General features: G+C 32.4%; 1 protein-coding gene across 7 annotated transcripts in view; it reads left to right on the top strand.

The window, feature by feature from the left end:
- The window catches only part of CDH9 (cadherin 9), a 139728-nt gene extending 117624 nt beyond the window's left edge, over positions 1 to 22104 (top strand). For 6 of the 7 annotated variants that reach the window (XM_082382951.1, XM_082382952.1, XM_082382950.1 and 3 more), the window contains 5 exons: positions 6583 to 6719; positions 7218 to 7339; positions 11230 to 11347; positions 11430 to 11681; positions 15702 to 22104. In XM_082382951.1, coding sequence (XP_082239077.1) covers positions 6583 to 6719; positions 7218 to 7339; positions 11230 to 11347; positions 11430 to 11681; positions 15702 to 16189 — 1117 coding nt within the window. In that variant the 3' untranslated portion in view covers positions 16190 to 22104. The remainder of the gene's footprint in view (positions 1 to 6582; positions 6720 to 7217; positions 7340 to 11229; positions 11348 to 11429; positions 11682 to 15701) is intronic. The other variant, XM_082382953.1, reaches the window with a different exon arrangement.
- The last annotated feature ends 2825 nt before the right edge of the window (positions 22105 to 24929 follow it).

The following is a 24929-nucleotide window of genomic DNA, read 5'->3' as shown; positions in this document are numbered from 1 at the left end:
GACGGTGTTTTCAGCCATGTTTTGTGGTTTTATGTCTACATATCAAGAACATATTTTATATTTTTTGTTGCTTTATTGCACTGGCAAGAACCTCCAGGACAATGCTAAACACAAGTGATAAGAACAGAAGTCCTTTCCTTCCTCCTTGTCTTATGAAGAAATTAGTTTTTCATTATTAAGTATGATGCTGTTAGTCTATTTCTGCTTTTGTATTTAAAATATGTTCCTTATAGAATCATATAGCCGTGTTTTGCTTTATTGCACAATGTAACATTCTGTTCCTTTTGTGATGTTTAGACCATGTATATTTAATGTGACTACTGATACTATTAAGTTTAATTTATCATCTTGCTATTTGTTTTCTTATTGCTCTATCTTTTCTTTGTTTCACCTTTTTAATTTTCTGCTTTCTTTGGATTAATACTGTATTTTATTTTGCATTCCTTTTTATTTCCTTTTTTTATGTTATCACTTTTTTTTTTTTTTTTGCTGGGTATAGAATTTTAGATTGAGGGTAGTTTTTTTTTTTTTTTTCCTAGCTCTATAATAAAGATTTTTCACTGCCTTTATGTTTATTTTTCTCTTTGTAACTTAGTTGTTCCTTAGGATGCATTTAAATTTTCTCACTGGTTTTAAGCAATTTGATTACGATGTGATTTTCTATAACATGCTTCATATATTTTGTACTTGAAGTTTATTAAGCTTCTTGGATCTGTGAGTTTACGACTTTTCTCAAACTTGGAAAACTTTTCAACCACTGTTTCTTCAATAATTTTACCCTACCCTCCTCTCTTTCAGATCATTTAATTTTAATTATGTTAGGTGTCTTGAAAGTGCAACACAGCTCACTGGTGCTCTGTTTTTTAATCTCCCCACCTTAATCATTTTAAATATTTCCCATTCATCTTCATTTACAAGTTTACTATTTTTTTTCCTGCAATATCTAACCTGCTTTAATTCCATCAGAGTATAATTTTCAACTCACAGACTGTAGTTTCTCCTCTAGAAGTTCTATGAAAGACATATACCTATATCTATCTATCTGTCTATATCTATATTATTTCCTTAAACTTTCCTCTAGTTAAATATATAGAATGCATTTAAAATAACTTTTTAAATATCACTGTCAGCTAATTCTGTCAACTGTGTCATTTCTGGGTTAGTTTCAATTGACAGATTTTTCTTTGCAGTCACATTTCCCATTTTTGCTTACCTGTGATTTTTGATTGCATGACAAATATTGTGTTTATGCTGTGTTAATTGTGTGATAGCTTTGCATTTCTATAAATACTATTGAGCTGTGTTCAGATGTGTGGCTAAGTTACTTGAAACAGCTTAAACCTTTTGGCCCTTGCTTTAGCAGCCCTTTGTCTAGATCTAATTTTGCCCCATAAATCAAGTAAGAGATTTCTGAGATTCTACCAAAGCCCCATGAGTTACAAGTTTTCTACTTTGGCTGATGGGAATTAGACTATTTCCAGACACATACCAGTTCAATTCTGCTCCCTCTGGCCCTTATAATTGGTTACATCTATGTCTTCATTTTATCTGCTCTCATGCATGTTCTGATTAGCACTCAGCTGAAGAGTTGAACAGGATCCTCTTCATATTTCTGTGGCTCTCTCTCTGTGAAGCTCTATCCTATGAAGTCCTCTGCCCACCAAATTCTACCCACCTTGGTCTCCCTGGACTCTCAGCATTGTCTCCTGAATTCAAGGGATTGACAAGCTCCATCTGGGATCCCACTTCCTGCATTATTGTTTAGAAACCCTCCCAGGCAGCAGCCAGTTTAGAGGATCACATCATTTCTTCCTCTTTTCTCAGGAATTACCCTCTCTGTCTCCTGGTATCTAATGCTTCAAAAATAATTGTTTCATATATTTTATTTGGATTTTAGTGGGTTTTGGCAGTGTGTGTGTGTGTGTGTGTGTGTGTGTGTGTGTGTGTGTGTGTGGTAGATCCAGCCCCTGTCATTTTATATTTGAAGAGGACATCCAAAATATCATTTTGAACATGTTTTTGATAATATAAGTGTAGCCATTCATTTTAGAAAAAATAGATTGCATAGGTAATTTTGTAGCAAATAAGACATCTATAATTCTCCCCTCAGTAGATACTCCAGTGCTATTTATTCTACTTCCATCAAGTATTTCATCTTTTAAAGTTTACCAATCTCCTATTTTTTTATTAAGTATAGCTTATATAATATATATGGGTTTATATATTTTACTAATTGTGAATATTTGCTAATGTCATTACAGTTCTTGATAAACTTCTATTGTATAGATAACATACTATCATGTAGGTAATGCATCACTAATGAAAATTTAGATTGTCTGGAGATTTATAACTGATAATTTCCTCATGATACAATTTTAGGAGAAAAATTTCTTGATCAGAGACTGATAGTAAAACTTGCAACCTTGCTTTATGGTATATAAAAGTGGCTGATACCTTTTTAAGTCCATAGCTCTTCCAGAAATATTTACTTTTTATAGGGTACTCAAGTCTTGAAAAAACAATGAGCTGTAAAATCTCAAGAATTTTGACAAAGGGAAGAAAAATATTTGGAGAACAGATGAATCTGAAATTATGTTCCTAAAATTATACTGTCAAGTCTGACAAAATATAAGGCCATGCCTGAAAATGTAACATTAGGCTGATTCCTGTTAGCATAAAAATGTATGCAAAAAAAGCTTTAGATATTCAATTATAGTGTAAAAATCCAGCAATAATTCAACAAGGAGACAACATTATAATATTTAACTCTTTCGTTTGCTCTGATGGCATTTAGAAGGATGACTGATCCCCAGAGCAGAAATAGGCTATGATAAACATCATGGAACATTTTCCAGGGAAAGTTTGGGAAGTAATTCTCACCCACCGGTAAATCTGTTCATCAAACATATTTTCTGAAATACATCTGCCACTTGCAACATAAGATTATGGTTACAATTAGCAGCTGTTGTCAGCTCCGCTTCACCTCATTAGTAATCATGGATTTCCTAAGTTATAGGGTTGATTATAGCTTTACAGGTTCTGAAAGAACATGTTGTCTCATTTCACACCAATTTTATGCTCAACATATTTAAAGGTTCAATGAATTTTAGAAGAAATCATTTCTACCGCAGTCAAATAGAGAAGTAAATAAAAAACAAACTTGCTGGTGAGAAATTTAGTGATGTCACCATAAAATGTACATGATTCCACCATAAACAGGAATAAGTGCCTTCATATATACCAGTGCTTCTTTAATATTTGCTTGATTTTATTACAGAGAGTAAAATAATAGTAATTTTAAAATCATGTCAATAATATACGGAAAAAAATAAAGGTTTGAACTATCTGTTAAAGCAGTATAGCCATTCTCAAGGAAGGTTTCATAGTTTGTAGCTAGAAAACACATTTCTGGAAAGCAGTAGCTGGAGAGGAATAAGCAAACTCATAGCCTAATTATATTGACTTAGTGGAAGATGTACCTGGAATTCAGGAAAGGAAAAGGAATACTATCTTTGATGTATTCCTACATATTACTGATTCGTTCTGGTGTCTGTAATTTAATTTACATGTTTTTTTGTAGTAGGTGAAAATATAGGGATCTGCTATGTGTTTGATTCTTAATTGTAGAGCTTAAAAAACAAACTAACAAACAAACTAGAACCCGAGTTCAGCTTCCACAGTGTCAGCTCGCCTGTGATCTTTTTACCTTGTTATTTTTGCTGCCTATGTGATTGGCTCCTGTTTCTGCAAAAGGTATTCATTCAAAAAATTATGCCAATGATCTTTTTAAAAACTTATTGTTATAAATTCAATATAATGAGATCCATAAAGTATTGTTTTAATAAGCCATCTGCTGGGACATAGAGACAGTTTTGTCTCGTGTTATGTGTTTATCAGCCTCTTTTTGGTCACTTGCTGTAATCCAGTGTACTTATTATCAATAGGTAAACCAGAACATCCTATTCTGTGTTGAAAATAGAGCACTGGCTGCTAAATAAATGAAAATTATCTCTGGGCTTTGAAAAACTGCAAGACATCATTTGCAGTGGGGCAAATTTATAAATACAGATCCGGAAGTTTGCAGTGTTAATGTTAAAATGAACTATTTATAAATCATCAAAGTGACTCTCCTTCATGAATTCTTAACTTGAGAACAGTGCTTTTCAAGGTTGAACCTAAGAGTAGGGCAGCCAGAAACACAGACCTATTTTGATCCCACATAAGCTCAAAGTGAGTCAAAGCTAGATCTGTATAATGTTAGAATTGTTAACTATTCCTCAATCATAGAAATCCCCATGCTAATCTCTGGGACATGTAGCAATGGGCAAAAAGCGATTTTTATTTTACTTCTGATCTTTGATGCAAGTGATAGGAAGGAATCCAAGATCTATTCAGCGATAAGCAGATAATGGTTAACTATTGACCTTTCCAACAATGGAGATAAATATATACAGGTGAATATTATGAATTGAGATTCATTCAACACATAGATGTGGTTATGCTCTTTTATTCGCTTTCTTTGTGTTCCTTTTAGGATTGTTTGTATTCATAAGCAGAATTTGGTGTAAGTACTTTAGGAAAAAAACCCATTTTTTAAATGTTCCAATGACTTTCTCAGGCCACATTAGGAACTAAACTGTAGGAGAATTGAAACCTAGACATAGGAAACACTCTATTATCTTTTGTCTTAGCACTATTTAAGCAATAAAAATTAAAAAGAGAAAATTTCATATGACTTTTATTCTTGATCTTAGTACATTAATGAGTATTTTAAAAAATAAGAACTATCTCAGATCCTTGTCTGACAATGAATGCTTAGTTAAAACTCAACGTAACTTGTGCTTCTAGGAAATATATACACTACTATGCATTTTTATATAATTATTTTTATATTTAGGTTTAAAATTTTTCTCTATTTACTTAGGATTTCCCACCCCAGAAGGATAGTTACTCTTGGGCAGCGACCATATGTCACAAGAGTTTTTATTTTTTTTAAATCCCCAAATTCTTTTTATAGCAACCATGTAGAAAAACTACAATCATAATTATTGCAAAAATAAGGGAATACTACCATTTCCATGTAGCTCTATTGTACACTGCACAACACTTCCAAAGGATAACAAGGTGACTGTCCTGGTTTCATATTTTGGGAGTGAGGTACAGGAAGAAATCTGAGACCAACTATGCAAAGACTTTAGCTATTTTATCTTTGAGATGAAATCTAATATATATACATATAATATGTATATTTTCCACATGCCCAAATACTCACTTTGAAGCAGTATTTGTAAGTTTGAAACAATAATTTTACAAAATTTAGCAGAAAGTAAATTAGGTAAGCACCATCATATACTATATTAAGCTGTTAAAATTTTTGAAATCTGAGTTTACTAATGGATCCCTTAAGTTAAGCATAGTCCTTATAATGATGGACTAAGTCACATGTTCTTTATTAAAATAACCCAAAGAAATCATCGAATTTAGATAAATGTATTTTTATCCAATATTTTTAAAACTGCCAATGTTTCACAATGTTTAGAAACCTAAATGTCTATTTTTTGTCAAAGTCAGTGCCAGACAGTGGATATATTACGGATTTATAATGGGAGTTGTTAATTCCCTAATTCACCAGATTAAAAGGGAGTTCATTTGCTAAGTGTCTTTAATAGAGACCTAGAAAAATGAGGATGCCACCAGATGCTGATTAGCCTGTTAGTTCTCTGTCATTGTTGCTCCTTTGGCTGTCCTTATTCTAACCAGTTTATCCCATGGTCTTAACCTTGCTATACAAAGCCTTATCTATGGACTTTACAACATGGGATTCACCTAAGTTTTTTTAGAAATGCAGAATAACAGTTCCCACACTAGACTTACTGAATTAGAATCTGTTTTTACCAAGATCCCCATGTGATTCATATGAACATTAATGTTTGAGACACACTTAGATTCCTACATGGCTCAATTAAACAGTCAGCAGCAGAAATCTCAAACATGCAAAAATGGTAGCTAGTACATCTGTGGTTTCTTGTCATTTCAGTTTTTATTTGGAAAAGGCTAAAGGGAGAGACTGGAGGAAGACCTTTGATTCAGCTGAAATGATCTTTGAATAGAGAACCATTCAAGAGCCATGTATTTTACAACAGCCTCTGCATATTCACTTATAAGGACTCTGTGGACACATTTTTATGTGTTATTTTCAACATAATTTCAATTTATCTAATGCAATTGACTCTATCAACTTTAATATGACTTTAATATGTCTCAAGCACTGCAATAGGTCTATGATAGGATAAATTAATCAAGTGACAATTAAAAACTCACTTAAAAGCTGCCACAAGGATTCATGAGTATAACTAAGGACTCTGAAGTACACATAATCATAGAATAGTAATAATGAAAACAGCCAACTACATCAAATTATCTAAATGACAATTACATTAAATAAAAATTCAAGAAAATTATCGGTATTTTACTTGTCATATTTATCAGACCATCGTGTGAACTGCCTATAACTTTAAGAAATGGTAGATGAATTAATAATTTTAAAACAATGCCTGGAATTATGAGTCTCTTTTCTGCTAGATACTCTGTTGATCGGCATTCGGATATGGACCGGATTTTCAGTATTCACTCAGAAAATGGTTCCATTTTCACTTTGAAGCCTCTTGACCGGGAGTCAACCCCTTGGCATAACATCACCATTACAGCCACAGAGATAAGTAAGTTGGAAATACATCCACCTGAACACATTATTTTTCACCAAAGTAGTAAAATAATAGCATTAAGTAGACTCTTTTACTTGAGTGGAATGAATTTCCACTCTTGCTGAATGAATTCTCTCAGCAAGAGCTGAGAGAAATGATTTAGAGTGTGTTGGATTTTTTAATTATTTTAATGATTATCAAATATTCACTTTATTTTAAACTTAATTTTCTTTTACATCTTACTGTAGGATAAAAATATAATCTAACCTCATAAAAATAATTAATCAGTCTAAGAAAATTATCTCTTACAAATAATATTCACTCTTAATTATATTCTCCTCTTTCTATCATGCTCTTCATCTGAACCGTGTAAGAAAGCTGAGATATCCATCAGCAATCCAATCAAGAAGTGAACACCCCAGAAATGATCTGTTGCTAAGTTACAAATGGGGCAAACAATATCACTACTACTCTGTAAATGAGACTGAAATCTTACACATGTTCTCATTGCAGATAACTCAAAACAAAGTAGCCGCATTCCTGTTTTCATCAGAATTCTAGATATAAATGACCATGCTCCAGAATTTGCCATGTACTATGAAACATTTGTCTGTGAAAATGCAAAACCTGGGCAGGTAAGTTATTATAAACTTAAAAAAAAAATCCTCTTCACGAAGGCAGATGACACTGCATTAATTTACTTGCACATTTTTTTTTCATGCAACCTACTGTCAGTCCTCCTTGTCATTTGTTTATCTCTCCTTACCAAAAAAATCACAATAATCTTAAAAAGATGACTTTTAAAATATTTTTATACAATCCATGATATAATAGGAAAAATTATAATATATGCTTTAATTTATAGACTAGGTACATAATGAATATCACATATATAAAAATTTCCTACCTGGATTCATAATCATACTCATACTGAGCTATAATCACGAATAGAATGAACATACATTATTAAATAAAACATGAAGTATGAAAATAAAATTGTTCTGTGTTAATATAAAGGAAATCATAATAATTGTCTTGTTGATTACATTTTGCTACTTTGAGTTGCTCAATCAGGACATTTTGGTTTGAGACAAGTTATATTTTGTTTGTGATTTTTCGACTTTAATATTAGTGCGATAAAAAAGAGTGTACAAGAGTTACAAAGTCTTCATATAAAGTAATATATCAGGTATCTCTAAAGTAATTTTAAGAAAATGCAGAATATGTTCATGTTTTACACTAATACAGTATTTTACAAATACAAATACTGTATTTTACAAGTACAAACTGCATAAATGTTATTGAAAGAAATTTTAACGAGTTATTTAGATATTTCCTTGAGGAAAAAGTAGGTAGGTGGTAAGAGTCATATATAATTCTATCATGTCCTTTTAATATAGAAAATAAAGTGAAATATAGTCTTTCTTCTATTCCAGTAGAGATTATAATGAACTGAATATTTCTGCCCCCTCAAAATTCATATGCTGAAGCCCAATCCCCCAGTGTGGCTGTATCATCTGAAGACGGGGTCTCTAAGGAAGGAATCAAGGTTAAATGAGGTCATAAAGTGGGGCTCTGATCTGACAGTATTAGTGTCCATTAAAGAAGAGACACCAGAGAGATCACCCTCTATTGTCATACACACGATCAAAGGAAAGGCCATGTGAAGATGTAGCAAGAAGGCAGCTGTCTGAAAGCCAGGAAGAGACCTCTCACTAGAAGCCCACTATGCTGATACCCTGATCTCAGACTTCCAACCTCCAGAATTGTGAGAAAATAAATTTCTGCTATTTAAGCCATTCAGTATATGGTGTTTCGTTATGGCAGCTCAAGCAGACTAAGAAAGAGGTACATACCACATTCCACTTTTATACACAGAAATACAAATGAAGTTTTTATTTTCTTTTCACCAGCAAAGAATCATTGCACAGTTATTCGGATTAAAAATTGTTTTCCTTTTTTCACTTCGTAACAAGTAATGGGCATATTCTCAGTTCGATGGATGATTATTTTTAATTTGCTGCTTACTTTTCAGAGCATAGCTACAGATTAGTTAGCTTATTCAACTACCCATTTATTAATGGAAATTTGGTTTACCAACAAAATGTTACTCCAGCAGACAGCACTACAGTGAGCATTATAATACATGTATAGTTGTATACTACCTGGGATCATTTTTCTCTGATGAAATCCTCAAAGAAGAAATAAATTTTATCGATAAATACTCATCAGTGCTTCCAAATGGTGCTCAGAATATGTTATATACCTAGTAATAACTTCCACCAAATGTGGATAATTGCTCATTTATTGGGCAACACTAGATTTTAAATACTATCTACCAATATGTAAAATCTCATAATAATTTTAACATGAATTCCTCCAAAATTATTGAGGCTGAACATTTTATAGCTATGTTAGTTTCCCAAGGCTACCATGACAAATTTACACAAACTAGATACCTTGAAATAACAGAAATGTATACTTTGACACAGTTCTGTAGGCTAGAAGTCCAGAATCAATGTGTCAGCAGGTTCATGCTCTCTCAGAAGGCTTTATGGGAGGATCCTTCCTTGCCACTTCCTAGCCTCTGTGTTTGCTGGTGATTCTTAGCGTTCCTTGGTTTGTGGACCCAAATTACTCCAATCTCTGTCTCCATTGTTATATGATATTATTTCTGTATCTCTATTTGTGTCCATATTTCCCTCTTTTTGTGAGAACTCCATTCACTGGATTAGGGTCCACCCTAATTCAGTATGACCTCATCTTAACTTGATTACACCTGCAAAGAGTCTATTCCAAATAAAGTCACATCACAGGTACTGGGGATTAGGTCTTAAACATATAATTTGAAGGGACACAAGTCAACTGATAATAGCCTGTAGATATTCTTTACTTATTTATCTATTAGTATGCTTTTTTATTGTTTCATGTGAGTTATTTATATATTACAAAATTAATATTTGATAATGATAAAGTATAATTGATATTAACTAATTACAATTCTTTTAATATATACTACTGCTATTAACATGTCTATGTCATTGTTCATATAATTGGTGGAAAACAATTTTCCTGTTAAAATTAACAAGGTTAAAAATAAAACATAATATAGATGTCAAGCTACTGATATATATTCTCTCTTAAAATATGTTTAAACAATGGCTCATCTAATCATTTCAAGAACTCAGAGTCATACAATGAAAGGATCAATGATTTTTATGATTAAAATATTACTAAATATTAGTTTCATTATTGCTATTCTGGAACAGAAGTTTGAGCAAGAATATTAGATCTTATATAAATTTTTCTATGTCATGCGCCAATCTTGTAAGGAGAAAAATCATATCAAGTTTATATTAATAATTATGCACTTTCAGAAGTATTGTATAAAGAAACCTAAGATTACATGTGTGTCTGTCAATAAAATGAACAAAATTATAATTAATATCAAAGAAGAAAAAGTATTAACTAGTGAGTATGCAGGTTGGTATGGCCATAGAAGGTACACAATAACCAAAACAATGGATACATTAAACTACTGTGAAATTCTAATAATTCTTCATCACAGAATGTTGGACTATTATACCTGGAAGTGGTGCCACTATTTGTTTTTGTAGAAGAGAAGTTTGAAAGTAATGGTAATTAAGTGACTGTAATTACAAATCACACAGAAGGCAGACCCAGGACTGGAAAACAGGCACCCTGATGTGTAGCTTTGTGTTTTACCCACAATAAAATGCTCAATGGAATTTTTCTGCCCAACCTGTCATTTGCTGCTCCATCTTCACACTGTGGTACACCTCTGACCTACAGGGAGCACAGCTGAGAGATGCTATAATTTCTCAAATTCAACAATGATTTTACAAAACTTTAGAAGCATTTATTTGTATATTCTTCTAAATTTTGCAAATACCATTAAGAAGAAGAGTAAACAGTTTGAATAAAGTATGCAATATGATTGTAATTATGGCGCCTCATAGCTTTAAAATCTTCTCCTTTCTGGTATTATATGGCATATTGCTCATATTCCCAAAACTATATTTATAGTTTCCTTAATCTCTAGGAGTGGTTGTGCTAAGCACTTTTGTTTTTTTAAAAAAACACATCTGTTATGTCCTTTGCCTTTGAAACAATCATTATCTCGTGGAGGCAACATATTGGTAACCAATTCATAATAATATGGGCTGGTAGTATATATTAACAATGTTAAAAGACAAAAGATTGGTGTGATCAAATTTTTCTTTTCTTTTCTTGGATACTATAGTGGCCAGGAATCAGATAATGATCCATAGAGGTGCTCTACAAACTGATACTTGATGGGCATTTTTCATTCTTCATTAAATAAGTTACATGAGACAGAACTACAAAAAAATCTTGGCAAAATTTTCTGAAAATAGAATTTTTTGTTTAATTTCAGTATTTAATTTCAGTGATATATTTAAAGCTCAAACACTGATGTAAAATGTCTTGTAATAACAAGAGTTGCTTTGTGTGCTCTATTTAATTAATTTTTCTTTGGTTTTAGTTGATTCAGACTGTCAGTGTCATGGACAAAGATGACCCTCCCCGAGGCCACAAATTCTTCTTTGAACCAGTGCCAGAATTTCCCCTCAATCCAAACTTCACCATTGTAGATAATAAAGGTACAGAACATTTTTGAAGACAAATATTATGAAACCTTAAGAGGCAAAATTTTAAAACTGGTCTGACTTTTTGTTTTTTCAGATAATACAGCAGGAATCATGACTCGAAAAGATGGGTATAGCCGCAACAAAATGAGCACGTATCTGCTGCCAATTTTAATCTTTGACAATGATTATCCAATCCAAAGCAGCACTGGCACACTCACCATTCGTGTGTGTGCCTGTGATAATCAAGGTAACATGCAGTCCTGCAATGCCGAGGCCTTGGTCCTCTCTGCTGGCCTGAGCACGGGAGCTCTCATCGCTATCCTTCTCTGTGTCGTCATACTACTTGGTAAACTATGCCCCTGAAAGATATGCCCCTGAGATATGCTCATTCAACTCAAGGAATTCTCTCCCTGGTTACCCAGTGATTGCACACTGAAAAGCACTCTTCTTTAGAGCTAAAGGCTGAAAATTTTAACTTGTTATTAAAATTGTTCTTCCAATTGAAAAACAATTGAGTTTTTGACTGTGGATAGTTCTAGCTTTAAAGAGACCGAAAGCAAGGATATAATAGCTAGTGATATATACGTATATTTTAAAATATGTTTTATATTTATAGTGTTTAGTGTTAACTAAGATGGTCCCATTTCTAAGGACATTTCATTTAATAATTGATTTAATTTTCATATCAACTCTATAAGGTAAATACTTTTATTCTTCTACAGAAAGGTTAGATAACTTACACAAAGTCACTCATTCAGAAAGTGTTTTAACTAGGATTAAAACCCAGATTATTCTATTTCAGAATCCACCTTTCTAAGCATTATCCTCAAAACAAAAGACTACTTTACAAATAATATTCCTAACAAATACTAAGTTATGTATATCATAAATGGAATTGGCCAGTGCATTTAACTTGTCACAGTAAGATAAACTTTTTTTTTTCATAAAATGTGTTAAATGTAGGCGCAACACACCAAATTAAATTTTAAGCTCATTTCTTAAAATATCACTATGGCATTGTGCTCATACCTACTCCAGCAATATTTTCTAAATAAAGTCATGCTTCCAAGTGCAAATGCTTTATTTGAGCATGCCCTAACAGGACAATGATTTAATTCAATTAAACAGTTGTTCCACTGTAACACATTCCCCCAAAACATGTTTCCATCAAATATTCATCCAAAATGAATGCTTAGGGCAGGAGAGCTAGCCAAATTTATGTCCCAATGCTCATATGTGCTGGCTCCTTTTCACTGCAAATCCTCTCAGGCTATCTGGATAAAATCCCTTTGGCCAGATATTCTTGCAGGACTTCAGTGGGGAACTGATGAAAGTGAGGGGAAAACATTTGTCTCAGTTATGATGATCCAACTATTTAGAAAAACATTTTCGTAGGATGGTTTAGAACTTAACACACTACTACCATCAGCAGCAGCATCAGTCCACATCTCCACCTGCTGCTAGAAAGTTCAACTCCTCCATAAAATATTTTTGTATCCTCATGGAGATTAAATGTTGGCTTACGCTTTTAGCCAAGTGCTACTGATATCATATTGCTTTATTTGCTCAAATAGTTCTACTTTCCTAATTTAGGACAATATGGAAATATGTATATTTCAAATTTGATTTTTTAATTTCAATATTAATATAACACAAACTAACACATAAAGACATGCATGCCTACATGAGGGAACATAATCCACCCAAAAAAATAGGTTTAGATATTGGAACATTATCCAACTAAACTGGATAATATTTTTCTCTACGCAGAAATCCTAGAAGGCTTCTTTTATTCTGAAAAGTCTGCCATCTTTCTGCCCTGGGAAATATAGAAGGCACACAATTCTTGTATTTTACCTTCTCAATTTATTGCCTAAATGTGGAATGATTTTCTATTATTTTAGTCAAAATGGGTTCTAACTCATAAGGTTTCATTATAAAAGTTCTTTAAGCATCCTTGCTGTTATTTCACATCTTTATACTAATGGCTGGACATAGTTACTATATTTCTGAAGTTAGAAGAGTCTGCTTTTTGCAAAATGGTGATATAGCATGGACAATAATATTTTAGACCTATCCTGCTACAGTTTGAAGAAATGTAATTCATAGTTTATATCCATGATACAAGGCAAAGTAGGGGGTTAAAACCTAGGGCAGGGCTTTTTAATCTTTTTGGTTCCTTGGACACCTTTCGTAGTGAAGATGAAGCTATGGACCTATTTAGAATAATAATTTAAATTTATAAAAATAAGACATGTAACACAAAAGGAAATACACTTATCCAAATTAAACAAAAAACGAAAAAGCAAAACGTGTTTAAGTATTGTCATATGTGTTTTGTTCTAGAACAAGTCTAATGATTATTTGTAATATATCCTAACTATAATACAATATAAGTATCTGTGATTTCTATTGGTTTAAAAGTCACACATACTGTTACTATCACTACAGTTTATGCTGATATCCATAATAGAAAAAAATGCTAAATTCAAGTTATAGTGAAAATATAACTTTCTATATTACAGAATATAGCATTTTTTTCTACTCCTTACCTTAGTCTCTTTGAATTCCGTTCATATACCCCAGATTAAAAACCTCAGTCGAGGGAAAAGAAGCAGATAATTTTGGCCTGACAAAGCAGAAAACCCTCAGAGCAGATTCTGAGGACCATTTGTGAAAGTTTGTAAACATTATATTAGTTAAGAAACCCTTAAAACTATTTGACTATATGGTTGTTCTTCTATGCATAGAGAATTTATAAATTAATTCATTCAGTATTAAACTTAGAAAGAACGCTGTTTTTCTACTGCATGATTCACTAGATTTGTGGATTTCAGGTCTATGTTAGACTTAATTTATGATCATCCTTTAACAGAAGAGAGTATAGATATGTCTCATTATTAATGAAAAGTTTTTTAAAATGTCTTCAACATGATTCTGAATATAGCTCAGCACCCAAAGCCTGATCTGTAGAGGTTCTTTTGTTTTCTTCTTACCAATTAGTATGAGCTGAGGAAAGTGTATTGGCCAATATGACAATAGCATTGTATGGGCCTTCAGTGTAGTTACAGGGGCCTCAAGGGCCATGGTGAAGTGCAGTCTCAGTGGAAATGAGTTTGTGTAATCTCAAAACAAAGACTGAGAAAATGAATGGTAGGTTTCTGAGGCAACATGTTCTTATTTTTCAGTAAGACATCAGTAGTATTGACAAAACATTTAACTTCCATAAAGTAAGAAAAACCTGGTTTTTATTTCTCCCCAGCAATGTATAAGTATGCTTTTGGAAAATATTCTTTATTTAATTCTTAACTTTCTTATGTATAAAATTATGTACTTGGTTCATTTTCTACGGAAACATATTTTGTTGGAAATCATGTGGTCTTTCTTATGTTTTAAAATGTAATTTTTATTTTCAAAATGTATTTATCTTTCAAATGTTCATTGTCAAATATATGCATAATAATTTAAATTCCAGTAGTATAACAAGAAATAAGGAAGTATGTCATATGTGGGGAAGTTCATAGTTAACTTGATAACATAAGCATGTAAATAATAATACAGCATATAGAGGGAGCACAATTAACATTTCAGCCCCAAAGTTTGAATGCAACTATATATCAAGGAAGTCCTCAGAAAGAAGGTAATATGTGTAAGATGAGAACAAGGTAAGGATGAGTTTGAGTTTTAATTTTATATTGTAGCTTATAGAGTTATATTTCAGATTTTAAGCAGGCTTTCAAAACCAGGTCAATAAAAATAATTAACTAAACAGATGTGACATATGGGAATAGATGAGATTAGTAGCATATATATGTGTGTGTGTACATATGATATATATACACATAACATATATTATACATACATATACACATGACATATGCATATATTAGAGCAATACTTTGCCTGTATTCCCTTGAGTCATTAATATTAAACTGGTACTCAATTTCTCTTGGGATAATAATGATTGTAGCTTTAGAATTTTAGTATTTTGAAACAAACATGCATTGGGGAAGAATGAGGTATTACATACTTACAGTTGGCTAAATGCATTTGCCATAATTGAACATTTTCAATGCCAGAGCCCCATAGGAGATTGAGTCTTGAAAGTAAATAAATGGCATTGTAATATCTGTTTCTTTATCAATATAGTACATCCAGTCATTGGCCCAAATCATCCTGTATTTGTGTAGGATAGTTACTCTTTATATCCAAATGAACTTAACACTTCTTACACCACACCAAGGTCACAAATACAAAAGTTAGCTATGTTAATTTAAACCCGAATCATGGAATCTCACTATTTTCTCTCTTTGGTTTTTTCTTCTTGTTGTTGCTGTATTTGTTTTTGTTTGTTTTTGGTTAATAGTTTTAGTTGTGCTGTTTGCTGCATTGAAGAGGCAAAGAAAAAAGGAACCTTTGATAATTTCAAAAGATGATGTCCGGGACAACATTGTGACCTACAATGATGAAGGCGGCGGGGAAGAAGATACCCAAGCTTTTGACATTGGCACATTAAGGAATCCAGAAGCAAGAGAAGATAGTAAATTTAGAAGGGATGTAATGCCTGAAACAATTTTTCAGATAAGGAGGACTGTACCTCTGTGGGAAAATATTGATGTGCAAGATTTTATCCATCGAAGATTAAAAGAAAATGACTCAGACCCAAGTGCACCTCCTTATGATTCACTGGCAACATACGCCTATGAAGGGAATGATTCCATAGCAGATTCACTCAGTTCTTTGGAATCTCCCACAGTAGATTGTAACCAAGATTACGGTTACCTCAGCGACTGGGGGCCTCGTTTTAAAAAACTTGCTGATATGTATGGGGGTGATGATAGTGACCGAGATTAAGAGTATGGTATGACTTCATGGACATCAGTGTGGAAGTACTCTCTTTGTTACTAGATGGAGTGGCCTGCATTCTCTTCCTTGGAGGAAAATTTTTAAAAAATCAAAATTACGAACAATACTTAGGTGTTGTCTTAGTAAGAGTTTGCTTAATCAGTAAGTTTCTGTGAATGAACACGAATGACCTAGATTTTAAAAAGTAATAATAACCAGTTCACCCTCTTTGACTAACAATCTCTGAAGGAAAGTATATCACATCAATAACCAATAAAAAGTACATAAAAGGCTTTTTGTGCCTTTGCTTAGATATAAGAACTTTATAAATAATGTTTTCTTAACTGACTTACAGTCACCTTTACTATTAAATGAAACATTGTGCAAATGCTTTGTAAATTAATATGAAAAAATATATCTCTAAAGAAATAGGAATGACTATTACTGCCATATTTATTTAGTTGAAGAATGTCTTTCTGTTAATTCATTCATATTTTTATAAATGTATATTTATATTTTTGTATTTTTATGAAATAAAATCGTATTTATAAAAATAAATTTCACTTTATTTAATTCCTAGAAGCAGTTCTGATCTCACTTATAACATTTTTTAAACATCTTTAAAGGTAAAACATGATTTACTCAGGGAAAAAGCAGCTAAATTATTGCATGTAATTTGGAAATAGAATGTGGTAGGACTATAGTGAGCTTTGGTACAAGTTGTGGTTTTCTCCTGCAACCACTCGAATATGGACAAGTGTTTATTGAATCACTGATGTCTACCCATCGATAAGGATGTGAGACACATTTACAATATAAAATATTATAAATATACTTGTGAACAATTAACTTTAATTTTTTTGTACAATTCTTTCCTATGGGATCAACCAGTAAATTTCATTGAGAGTAAATGAACTATGTGTCAGTAATGTGTAGATGAAGAAAAAAATCTAAACCACTCTTCCTTCATCAATAGTATAGTTTCAGAATGAGAAATGATACTTCCAACTTTTCTCTTTATGATTAGATAATTGATGGAATATAATTTGGGTAACATTTAAAATGTGTATTAACAAATTAGTGGAGTTTTTTTTAATTGATAATTTTGTTGAGGATGTTGGAAGCCACTGTATTTGAAGAAATCTTGAAAAAACTAGTGCCAGGTAGACTGGAGATAAGGAACCTTAAGGAATGTAAAGTTTTATTAATGATTGGGATTGTCCAGAAAACAGAATATAGATACCCTAAGACATAGGAAATAAGAATAGAGAGGGATAATTGTGCATAGTAATCATTTGCAAATTTTGAAAGACTGCAATGTAGAAAACTTGCCCTGGATTAGCCTGGAGAATAAAACCTAAACTGAAAGACAGAAACTTCACAGGGAGATTACATGATATCCATTTTCTATGTCATGAATTATCCTCTTTTTCTCCTGTATTATTGCTCCTTTGAGGAACAAATATCTTGCCCAGGGTAATTTCTAGGTGGAATTTATATAGAAATTTGTCTTTGACTAGTCTGTTAGCAAGTCTTTTAAAATAGCAACTACGTATTAACTTATAAATAGGCATTTATGTATTCTGCTACTATGTTATAAAATATTTAAAGACCATTTCAATAACTTTACCACCAGTAGCTAACACGTATTAAAGGTTTAATTTAATGCTAAGAAAATAAAAACATACTGGGTATTTAAAAAATAATTGAAAATTTCTTATCATTGGAATTGCCCAGAAAACAGAAAATTTTCAGTTTTAGTTCAGAAAGTACTAGTTTTTACCTTAATAAGTAATTAGTTTCTCCATTGCTAGAAATCTTTCTGCATAAATCAGACAAATATTTGAGGAGGATTATATAGAGTGGCTTAAGGTAGTAAGAAAAAATGAATTAGATGCCTATTAATGCCTCTTATAATCATTTATGCTATAATCACCAGAGGGAGAAGTGACAATAAGTAAACACATTCTAAGAAGGCCCATAATTACGGTATGAGTAGCAACTATTTATAAAAGAAGAGATTATGTCAAATCAGAAATGGGGGAATTGGTAGTTGCATTGCCTGCCTGAGTTAACCATGCTGTAAATACTAAGAGCACCGCAACAAACCAAGCTTCAGTTGTAGACCTGTAATTGCTATGAGAAAATCATATTGATACCAGAGAAGGCATATTAAGTTTTTAAGCTCGATTATGAAGAATTGTTAATTTGACTACCATTTTTTGGCAATTAAATATTGAAATTAATTTCAGAGTTATTCCTTTCCTTCATCTGGAAATCAATTATGTACTACTGGAGGCTTCATAAGCGCAGAGTTAACAGATTTCATACTTAATAGGTACATGATTGCTTCTGCTATAAATTGGAGGGTCAGATTTGATCAAATAAGTTACCAGATCTGTGTAATACTGATACTTCCCATAATTTTCCAGTAATGCTTGAAAGTCCTTCAGTGGAAAAATGCATTTAGGAGTCAGATGAGATTTTATTATTTCCTTACTGGCAAGTAAAAAAATTACCTAACTTCTCCAGAAAAATAGACTTGAAAATATTTACCCTATTGGGTTTGGTTAATTTTATTTCACTAAATGCACACAATACACTCGATAATATTAGTTTCAATCACTTGATTCTCTTGGACTGTGGAGTTGGTAATATCTGAGGAAAATTAGTACTTAATGTGTGCTTACTTTTCAAACAAAATAACTTAATTACTTTGACTGCTTACACTTGAGATAGAATTAAATTAAAGCCATTTGAGTAACCATTGTTCCAAATATAATTAAAACAATCATTGTTTTAATTTTGAATGTTCAATAATTTTCAGAAAATATAGTATCTGTCTATATTCGTATCTGAATATTTTTCATTGAGAGGAAGCTACCTACATTATTAGAACTTTAACACACAACCTGAATGTTATTACATTCAATCCTGCTCTCAGACATATGAAATAGATTCCAAAGACTTAAAAATCAAACTTAGTAAAGAAAACTAAAGAGCATTAACAACAAAAACAAGTCAACAAATAAGAAAAAATAAAGTAACAACATCTTACCTTAGCCAGTGGTTGAACTGACCTCAGTTGATTATTCCTTTTATCCTGGCAAAAGCACCACAATTGGCTTCCAGGATTCTTCATTCTTTTGGTTTTTCTTTTATTTTACTCAGTCTCCTTTACTGGTTCCTTTTCTTCTTCCTAACTCTGTATTTTGGAGTAATCCAGGCTCTAATCTGTTTTTTTCTCTATTTAAATCCTGGCCCTTGATGATCTTACTTATTCTTTCAGTTACTATACGTATCTATATCTGTATCTTGATATAGATGTAGCAATAATTACAGATATAAACTGAAAATTTTGAAATTTAGACCTCCCATTTTTACTCCTTTCTTAAAATCCAAACATATATACAACTAACTATTCTAAATTTCCACTTGCATGTCTAATTAAGTGGGATATGTCCAGATTTTAACTTTTAATTTTCACCCCAAATTTATCCTATTCTCCACCTGTTTTATGTAGTTTGATGACAAATCGATCTTTTACTTGCCCAGGCCAAAAACCTTACAGTCATCCTTCATTCCTCTCATTCATATCCAATATTTTAGAAAATCCTGTTGACTGTACCTTCAAATTTATCTGATATACAATGACTTTTCATCACGTCTCCTACTACAATCCTGGTCTAAAAGTATTACCTGGATAACTGCAATATGCTTCTAAGTGTTCTTTCTTACTGGCCTTTGCCCCTACCATCTATTTGAACACCAAATACAGAGCGGGTTGCATTTCTTTTTTCTTTTGTTTATTTTGTTTTAATTAGATAAAGGTAAGCATCTCATTTCTCGACTCAAAACGTATCAACTGTTCTTCAAAATGAGAGTCAGTCCTCCCAAGTGATTTACTAGATCCCGATCATATTATCTCTTTGATCTTATTTGCCTCTATATCCTTAACTCATGTCACTTCAGTTATTCTGGGTTTCTTGTTGTTCCTTAAAAATGCTAACATTTTCCCCTTTGAACTGATTGATCACTCTCCTTGGAACAATCTTTCCCCAGATATCCATGAAGTTAACTGTGTAACTTCCTTTAAGTCCTGGGTCAGATGCCACTTTCGAGATGAGGACTATATTAAACAATCTATTTAAAACTGCAATCCTCCAAACCCATTTCTCCTTTCCACATTTATTTTAAAATAAATATTTTCTCAGCAAATATCACCATCCAACATTATACACAATTTGTTGGTCATCTAATTGTTGTCTGCCCATTTCTACTAGAATTCTTTTTGGTTTGTAAACTGGACCTTGTACACATAGGACAAGGAGAGAACAAAGAAAGAGGCAGGCTGCTCCAGATTAATATGTGGCAGTTTTAATAACCAAGGAATCTTACATGTGAGACCTGCCTTTGTGGCCTTAAGACAAGTAGATCTCTGCAATCTCCCACCAAAATCTTAAAGGTTTATATAGAAGTCTTACCTGGGTCCAGTCAAATATTCAATTCAGATGGTCTCAACATACCTTACTCTCTCAAGGCTGTGTCTTTAAAACAACTCCTTGGTGTGGGAATGGTGGGCAGAAGGTGCTTCCCAAGGGCGGAGAGTGGGCGTGGAGCCTCCAATTGCCCGGTTCCAGTGTGCAGGTTAACCAGCAGTCACATCCTCTTGATAACTTCCTCCAGCAATGACTGGTACCTTTGGTTGACAATTTTCAGATATTATAATCTTTTCATATGTTGTATTAACTAAAGTATCCCATGTGTCTAGATTAGTGCCTCATACCTTGTTGAAAAGCAGCAAATATTTTACAAATGGGGAATGGAATGTGCAATATTTAGATATAATAATTAATTTGGTAAAATATTATGAATACATAGGAGATTAAAACAAAACAAATGTAAACAAAGATAATTATACTCAAATTTATAAGTGTGCATGCCTTCAATATGATATTGATTACAGCCTAGAATTTAAATCAAAATACTATTTACTGAATTTTGATTGATCATCATTAAGTCACTATTTGAAAAGACCTTTTCAAAATTACAAAAAAAAGCATGAATAATTTTTCCAGTTTTTTTTTAAAGCTTCACACTGAACTAAAATTACACTCAATGATCTTTGCTTCTCAAAGAATATAGTAGTGAGATTTACTAGATTTCAGGCCATCAGTTCCAAATGTGAGAATCAAAACAGAAGCCAACACAAAGGAGGAATAAAATAAGTATCTTGTGCTTCTGCTGTTTTAATTATTTTTACAATCTTCTAATCATTAAACTGTTCTCAGCCCACAATTTTCTGGGACTTGGGTAGTAGAGTAAGGGTGAAGGTAACTGACCAAATCTAAGAAAACATTTTCTTACTTAAATATGTTTAAATAAATTTCAGTAATAATATGTGCTTATTTTTAAAGAATAAATATTATTTGACGATAATTTATATGAAATAGAAACACCCATTATTTAAATCTATACATTCAAAATAGCAATGCACCAACATTATCTGATTTGCAGTCTTTGTTGCTGTTGTTTGATGGGATATTGTTAGCTAACTTAGGGTTAATAACATGCATAAAAATCACCATATTATTGTCAGCATTTAAAATTCAAGATATTTTACTTATAAATTATTTCCTCTAGATTTTCTTGAAGAATTTACTAGTGAAATTAAGCATTTTTTTCTTATGTTTATGTGTCACTCAGTTAATTTCACAAATTGCCAATTCATGTCTGGAAGAGTTTTCTTTTAGATATTTTTATTTTCTTATTGTTTCTAAACACTTAATTATATAATTTTGATAGCAATAATTTTTAAGTGATGTATATTATAAGTATCTTTCACAAATATGTGGCTTGTTTTCACTGTAATTTATTTCAATGTAACCAAAATGATATATGCTATGGTTTATGGTTTCCCTGCTATTTTTGGCTTGGTTTTCTGTGTGTCCTTATTGCTAGTTTAACTCCAAACTCTGTGTCAATTGTCTAAATTTTCTCTCTAGAAATTTAGAAACACAAAAATGTAGGGAACCAATTTCACTCCTTGAAGAAATCTTTCCTTCAGTCACTAAACCACTCAACTGAGACATTAATTACCCTGTATGCCAAGTATATCCAGGTACCTCCTACCCTGATCAACCTGGGCTTTCCCTGGATCTCTCCTTCAGAGTTAAGTCCTGATTCCCATATGTCATGTCAGTTTGCTTTCCTTGCTCTTTCTCCCCATCACATTTAAAATAATTTGGTCTATATATCTACCTAGTGATGGCATTGCTTATTTGTGTCTAATATTATAGTCCACTATATTTTTTCTTCCAATTTTATTGAGATATAATTGATATATAGCACTATATGAGTTTAAGATATATAGAATAATGATTTGACTTACATACATCATGAAATAATTACAATAAATTTAGTGAACATCTGTCATCTCATATACAGAATTAAAGAAATAGAAAAATTTCTTTTTTCTTGTGATGAGGGCTTAAAATTTACTCTCTTAACTTTCATGAATAATGTACAGCAGTGTTAATTATATTTATCATGTTGTATATTATATCACTAGTACTTTTTTATCTTATAACTGAAAGTGTGTACCTTTTGACTACCTTCATCCAATTCCCCAACCCCCTACCTCCCGCCTCTGGTAACTACAATCTGATCTCTTTTTCTATGAGTTTATTTGTTGGTTTGTTTGTTTTTGAAGTATAAATTGACCTGCAACACTATGTTAGTTCCTATAACACAACACAATGATTCAATATTTCAGAATGATCACCTTGATAAGTCCAGTTACTGTCTATCACCGTACAAAGACATTACATAATTATTGACTATACTCCCCACACTGTAGATTTCATACTCATGAGTCATTTATTTTGCAACTGGAAATTTGTACCTCAATCTCCCTCAACTATGTCTTTCCTTCCCCCCCCAAACCCCTCCCCTCTGGCAATGACCTCTTTGTTCTCTGTATCTATGATCTGTTTCTGTTAAGTTGTATTTATTCATTTGCTGTCTTAGATTCCATATAAAAGTGAAATTATACAGTATTTGTCTTTCTCTGTCTGACCTTTCACTTAGCCCATGGGTCCCCAGTCCACAGCCTGTTAGGAACCTGGCTGCAGAGCAGGTGGTGAGTGGCAGGCGAGCGAGGGAAGCTTCATCTGCCACTCCCTATCTCTCCCCATCGCTCACATTAGAACCACCTCCCCCCGACCCCACCACTGGTCTGTGGAAAAATTTTCTTCCACGAAACTGGTCCCTGGTGCCAAAAAGGTTGGGGACCACAGACTTAGCTTAATACCCTCTAGGTCCATCCATTTGTTGCAGATGGCAAGATTTCATTCCTTTTATGGCTGAGTAATATTCCATTATATGTATATGTATGCGTGCATATGTATATACATATATATATTTATACATATATACATATATATTCAAAGTGGTCTTTCAAAGGTTTTGAAAAGTTCTACCCGCAACACAGTGAGGTGTCTGATTACAGAAATAAGTTTTAGATAATGATAATATCTGAAACTGAAGCCATCTAACATCTAATAATAAATAGCAAAGTCTAACAGAACTACAATATATTAAAACAAAGTATTAAAAATGTATACTCTGCTATAGTATAAAACAAGCCGTTCAGGGGAGCACATACAACAAAGATTTATTGTGTTCTTATAGTGAGCCAGGGACTGAGTGCTTCATTACCATTCTTTAATGGCATGAACATCAAGTATAGGCTGGATGGAGCAATGGAAACTTTCATCATTGAAATGCTTACTATTAAATAACAACATATATAATAATCTCTACATTATAGAAAAGAATCCAAAGAGTCAATACATATTTTTTATTATTTAAACATAGTAAAATGTTAGGATAGTGTCCAAACAATATCACTGACAGCAAAACTAAGATGCAACAAAATGAACAATATTTCTGTTGGTTATTTTTCCTTAGGTGGGAAAATTACCTGTGATTGGAGAAATTCCCATAGAATTATGTATATTATTACTTTGTCTTGAAAAATAATATGGAAATACGTATAGAATTAAATATGTCTACTTTTCTTTAAAAGCTAAAATAGAGTTGAGTTTATTTTGAATCTTCTGTTAAAACTAACAACAATAGGCATTCATACCTTGATGGTGGATAACAGTGGGAAGCTTGCCCTGTTTCCTAGCACAGGATTGGGCAGAGAAAGCACAATGCAAGAGCAGGGATTTGAGGTCAGAAGTGAGACCTTACATTCTGAATTTCCACATGATACTTTAAAACTTTTGAAAGACCACTTTGAGTTAGTCTGTGGAGCAAGCAAATGAAGATGGGGCCTAGCAGCAATTAAATCTAATTCCAAGAAGGGTTATTGTACATTATACCTGTCATTAGCCATATTAATTCTAAAGAGGACAATCTGGAACTTGGGCATCTCTTACAAGGATGAAAGAAGGGAAATGGGCAATGGTGACAGTAGTCCCATTACCTCTTTCTCTGGTCACTGAATAAAATATATGTATTTATTTATTTATTTTTTTGCCACGTGTATTCAATTAAATCAAATCACAGGTAAGCCAAGGTAGCATTTTGATGGCCCTCCCCTCTGCCCCACACACACCCACTCCCCAGCATGATTTTAAATTTGTCTAAATCCAAATATTTCTGAAGTGCTGAGACAACTTTTCAATGATGAAAAATTCAAAACATTGCCAAGGGTAAAACTAAAATAATACTGTACTAA

Source organism: Balaenoptera borealis (genome assembly GCF_965194805.1).
Source record: "Balaenoptera borealis genome assembly, chromosome: 2".
Taxonomy (NCBI): Eukaryota; Metazoa; Chordata; class Mammalia; order Artiodactyla; family Balaenopteridae; genus Balaenoptera; species Balaenoptera borealis.
This window is presented reverse-complemented; position numbering and strand designations above follow the sequence as displayed.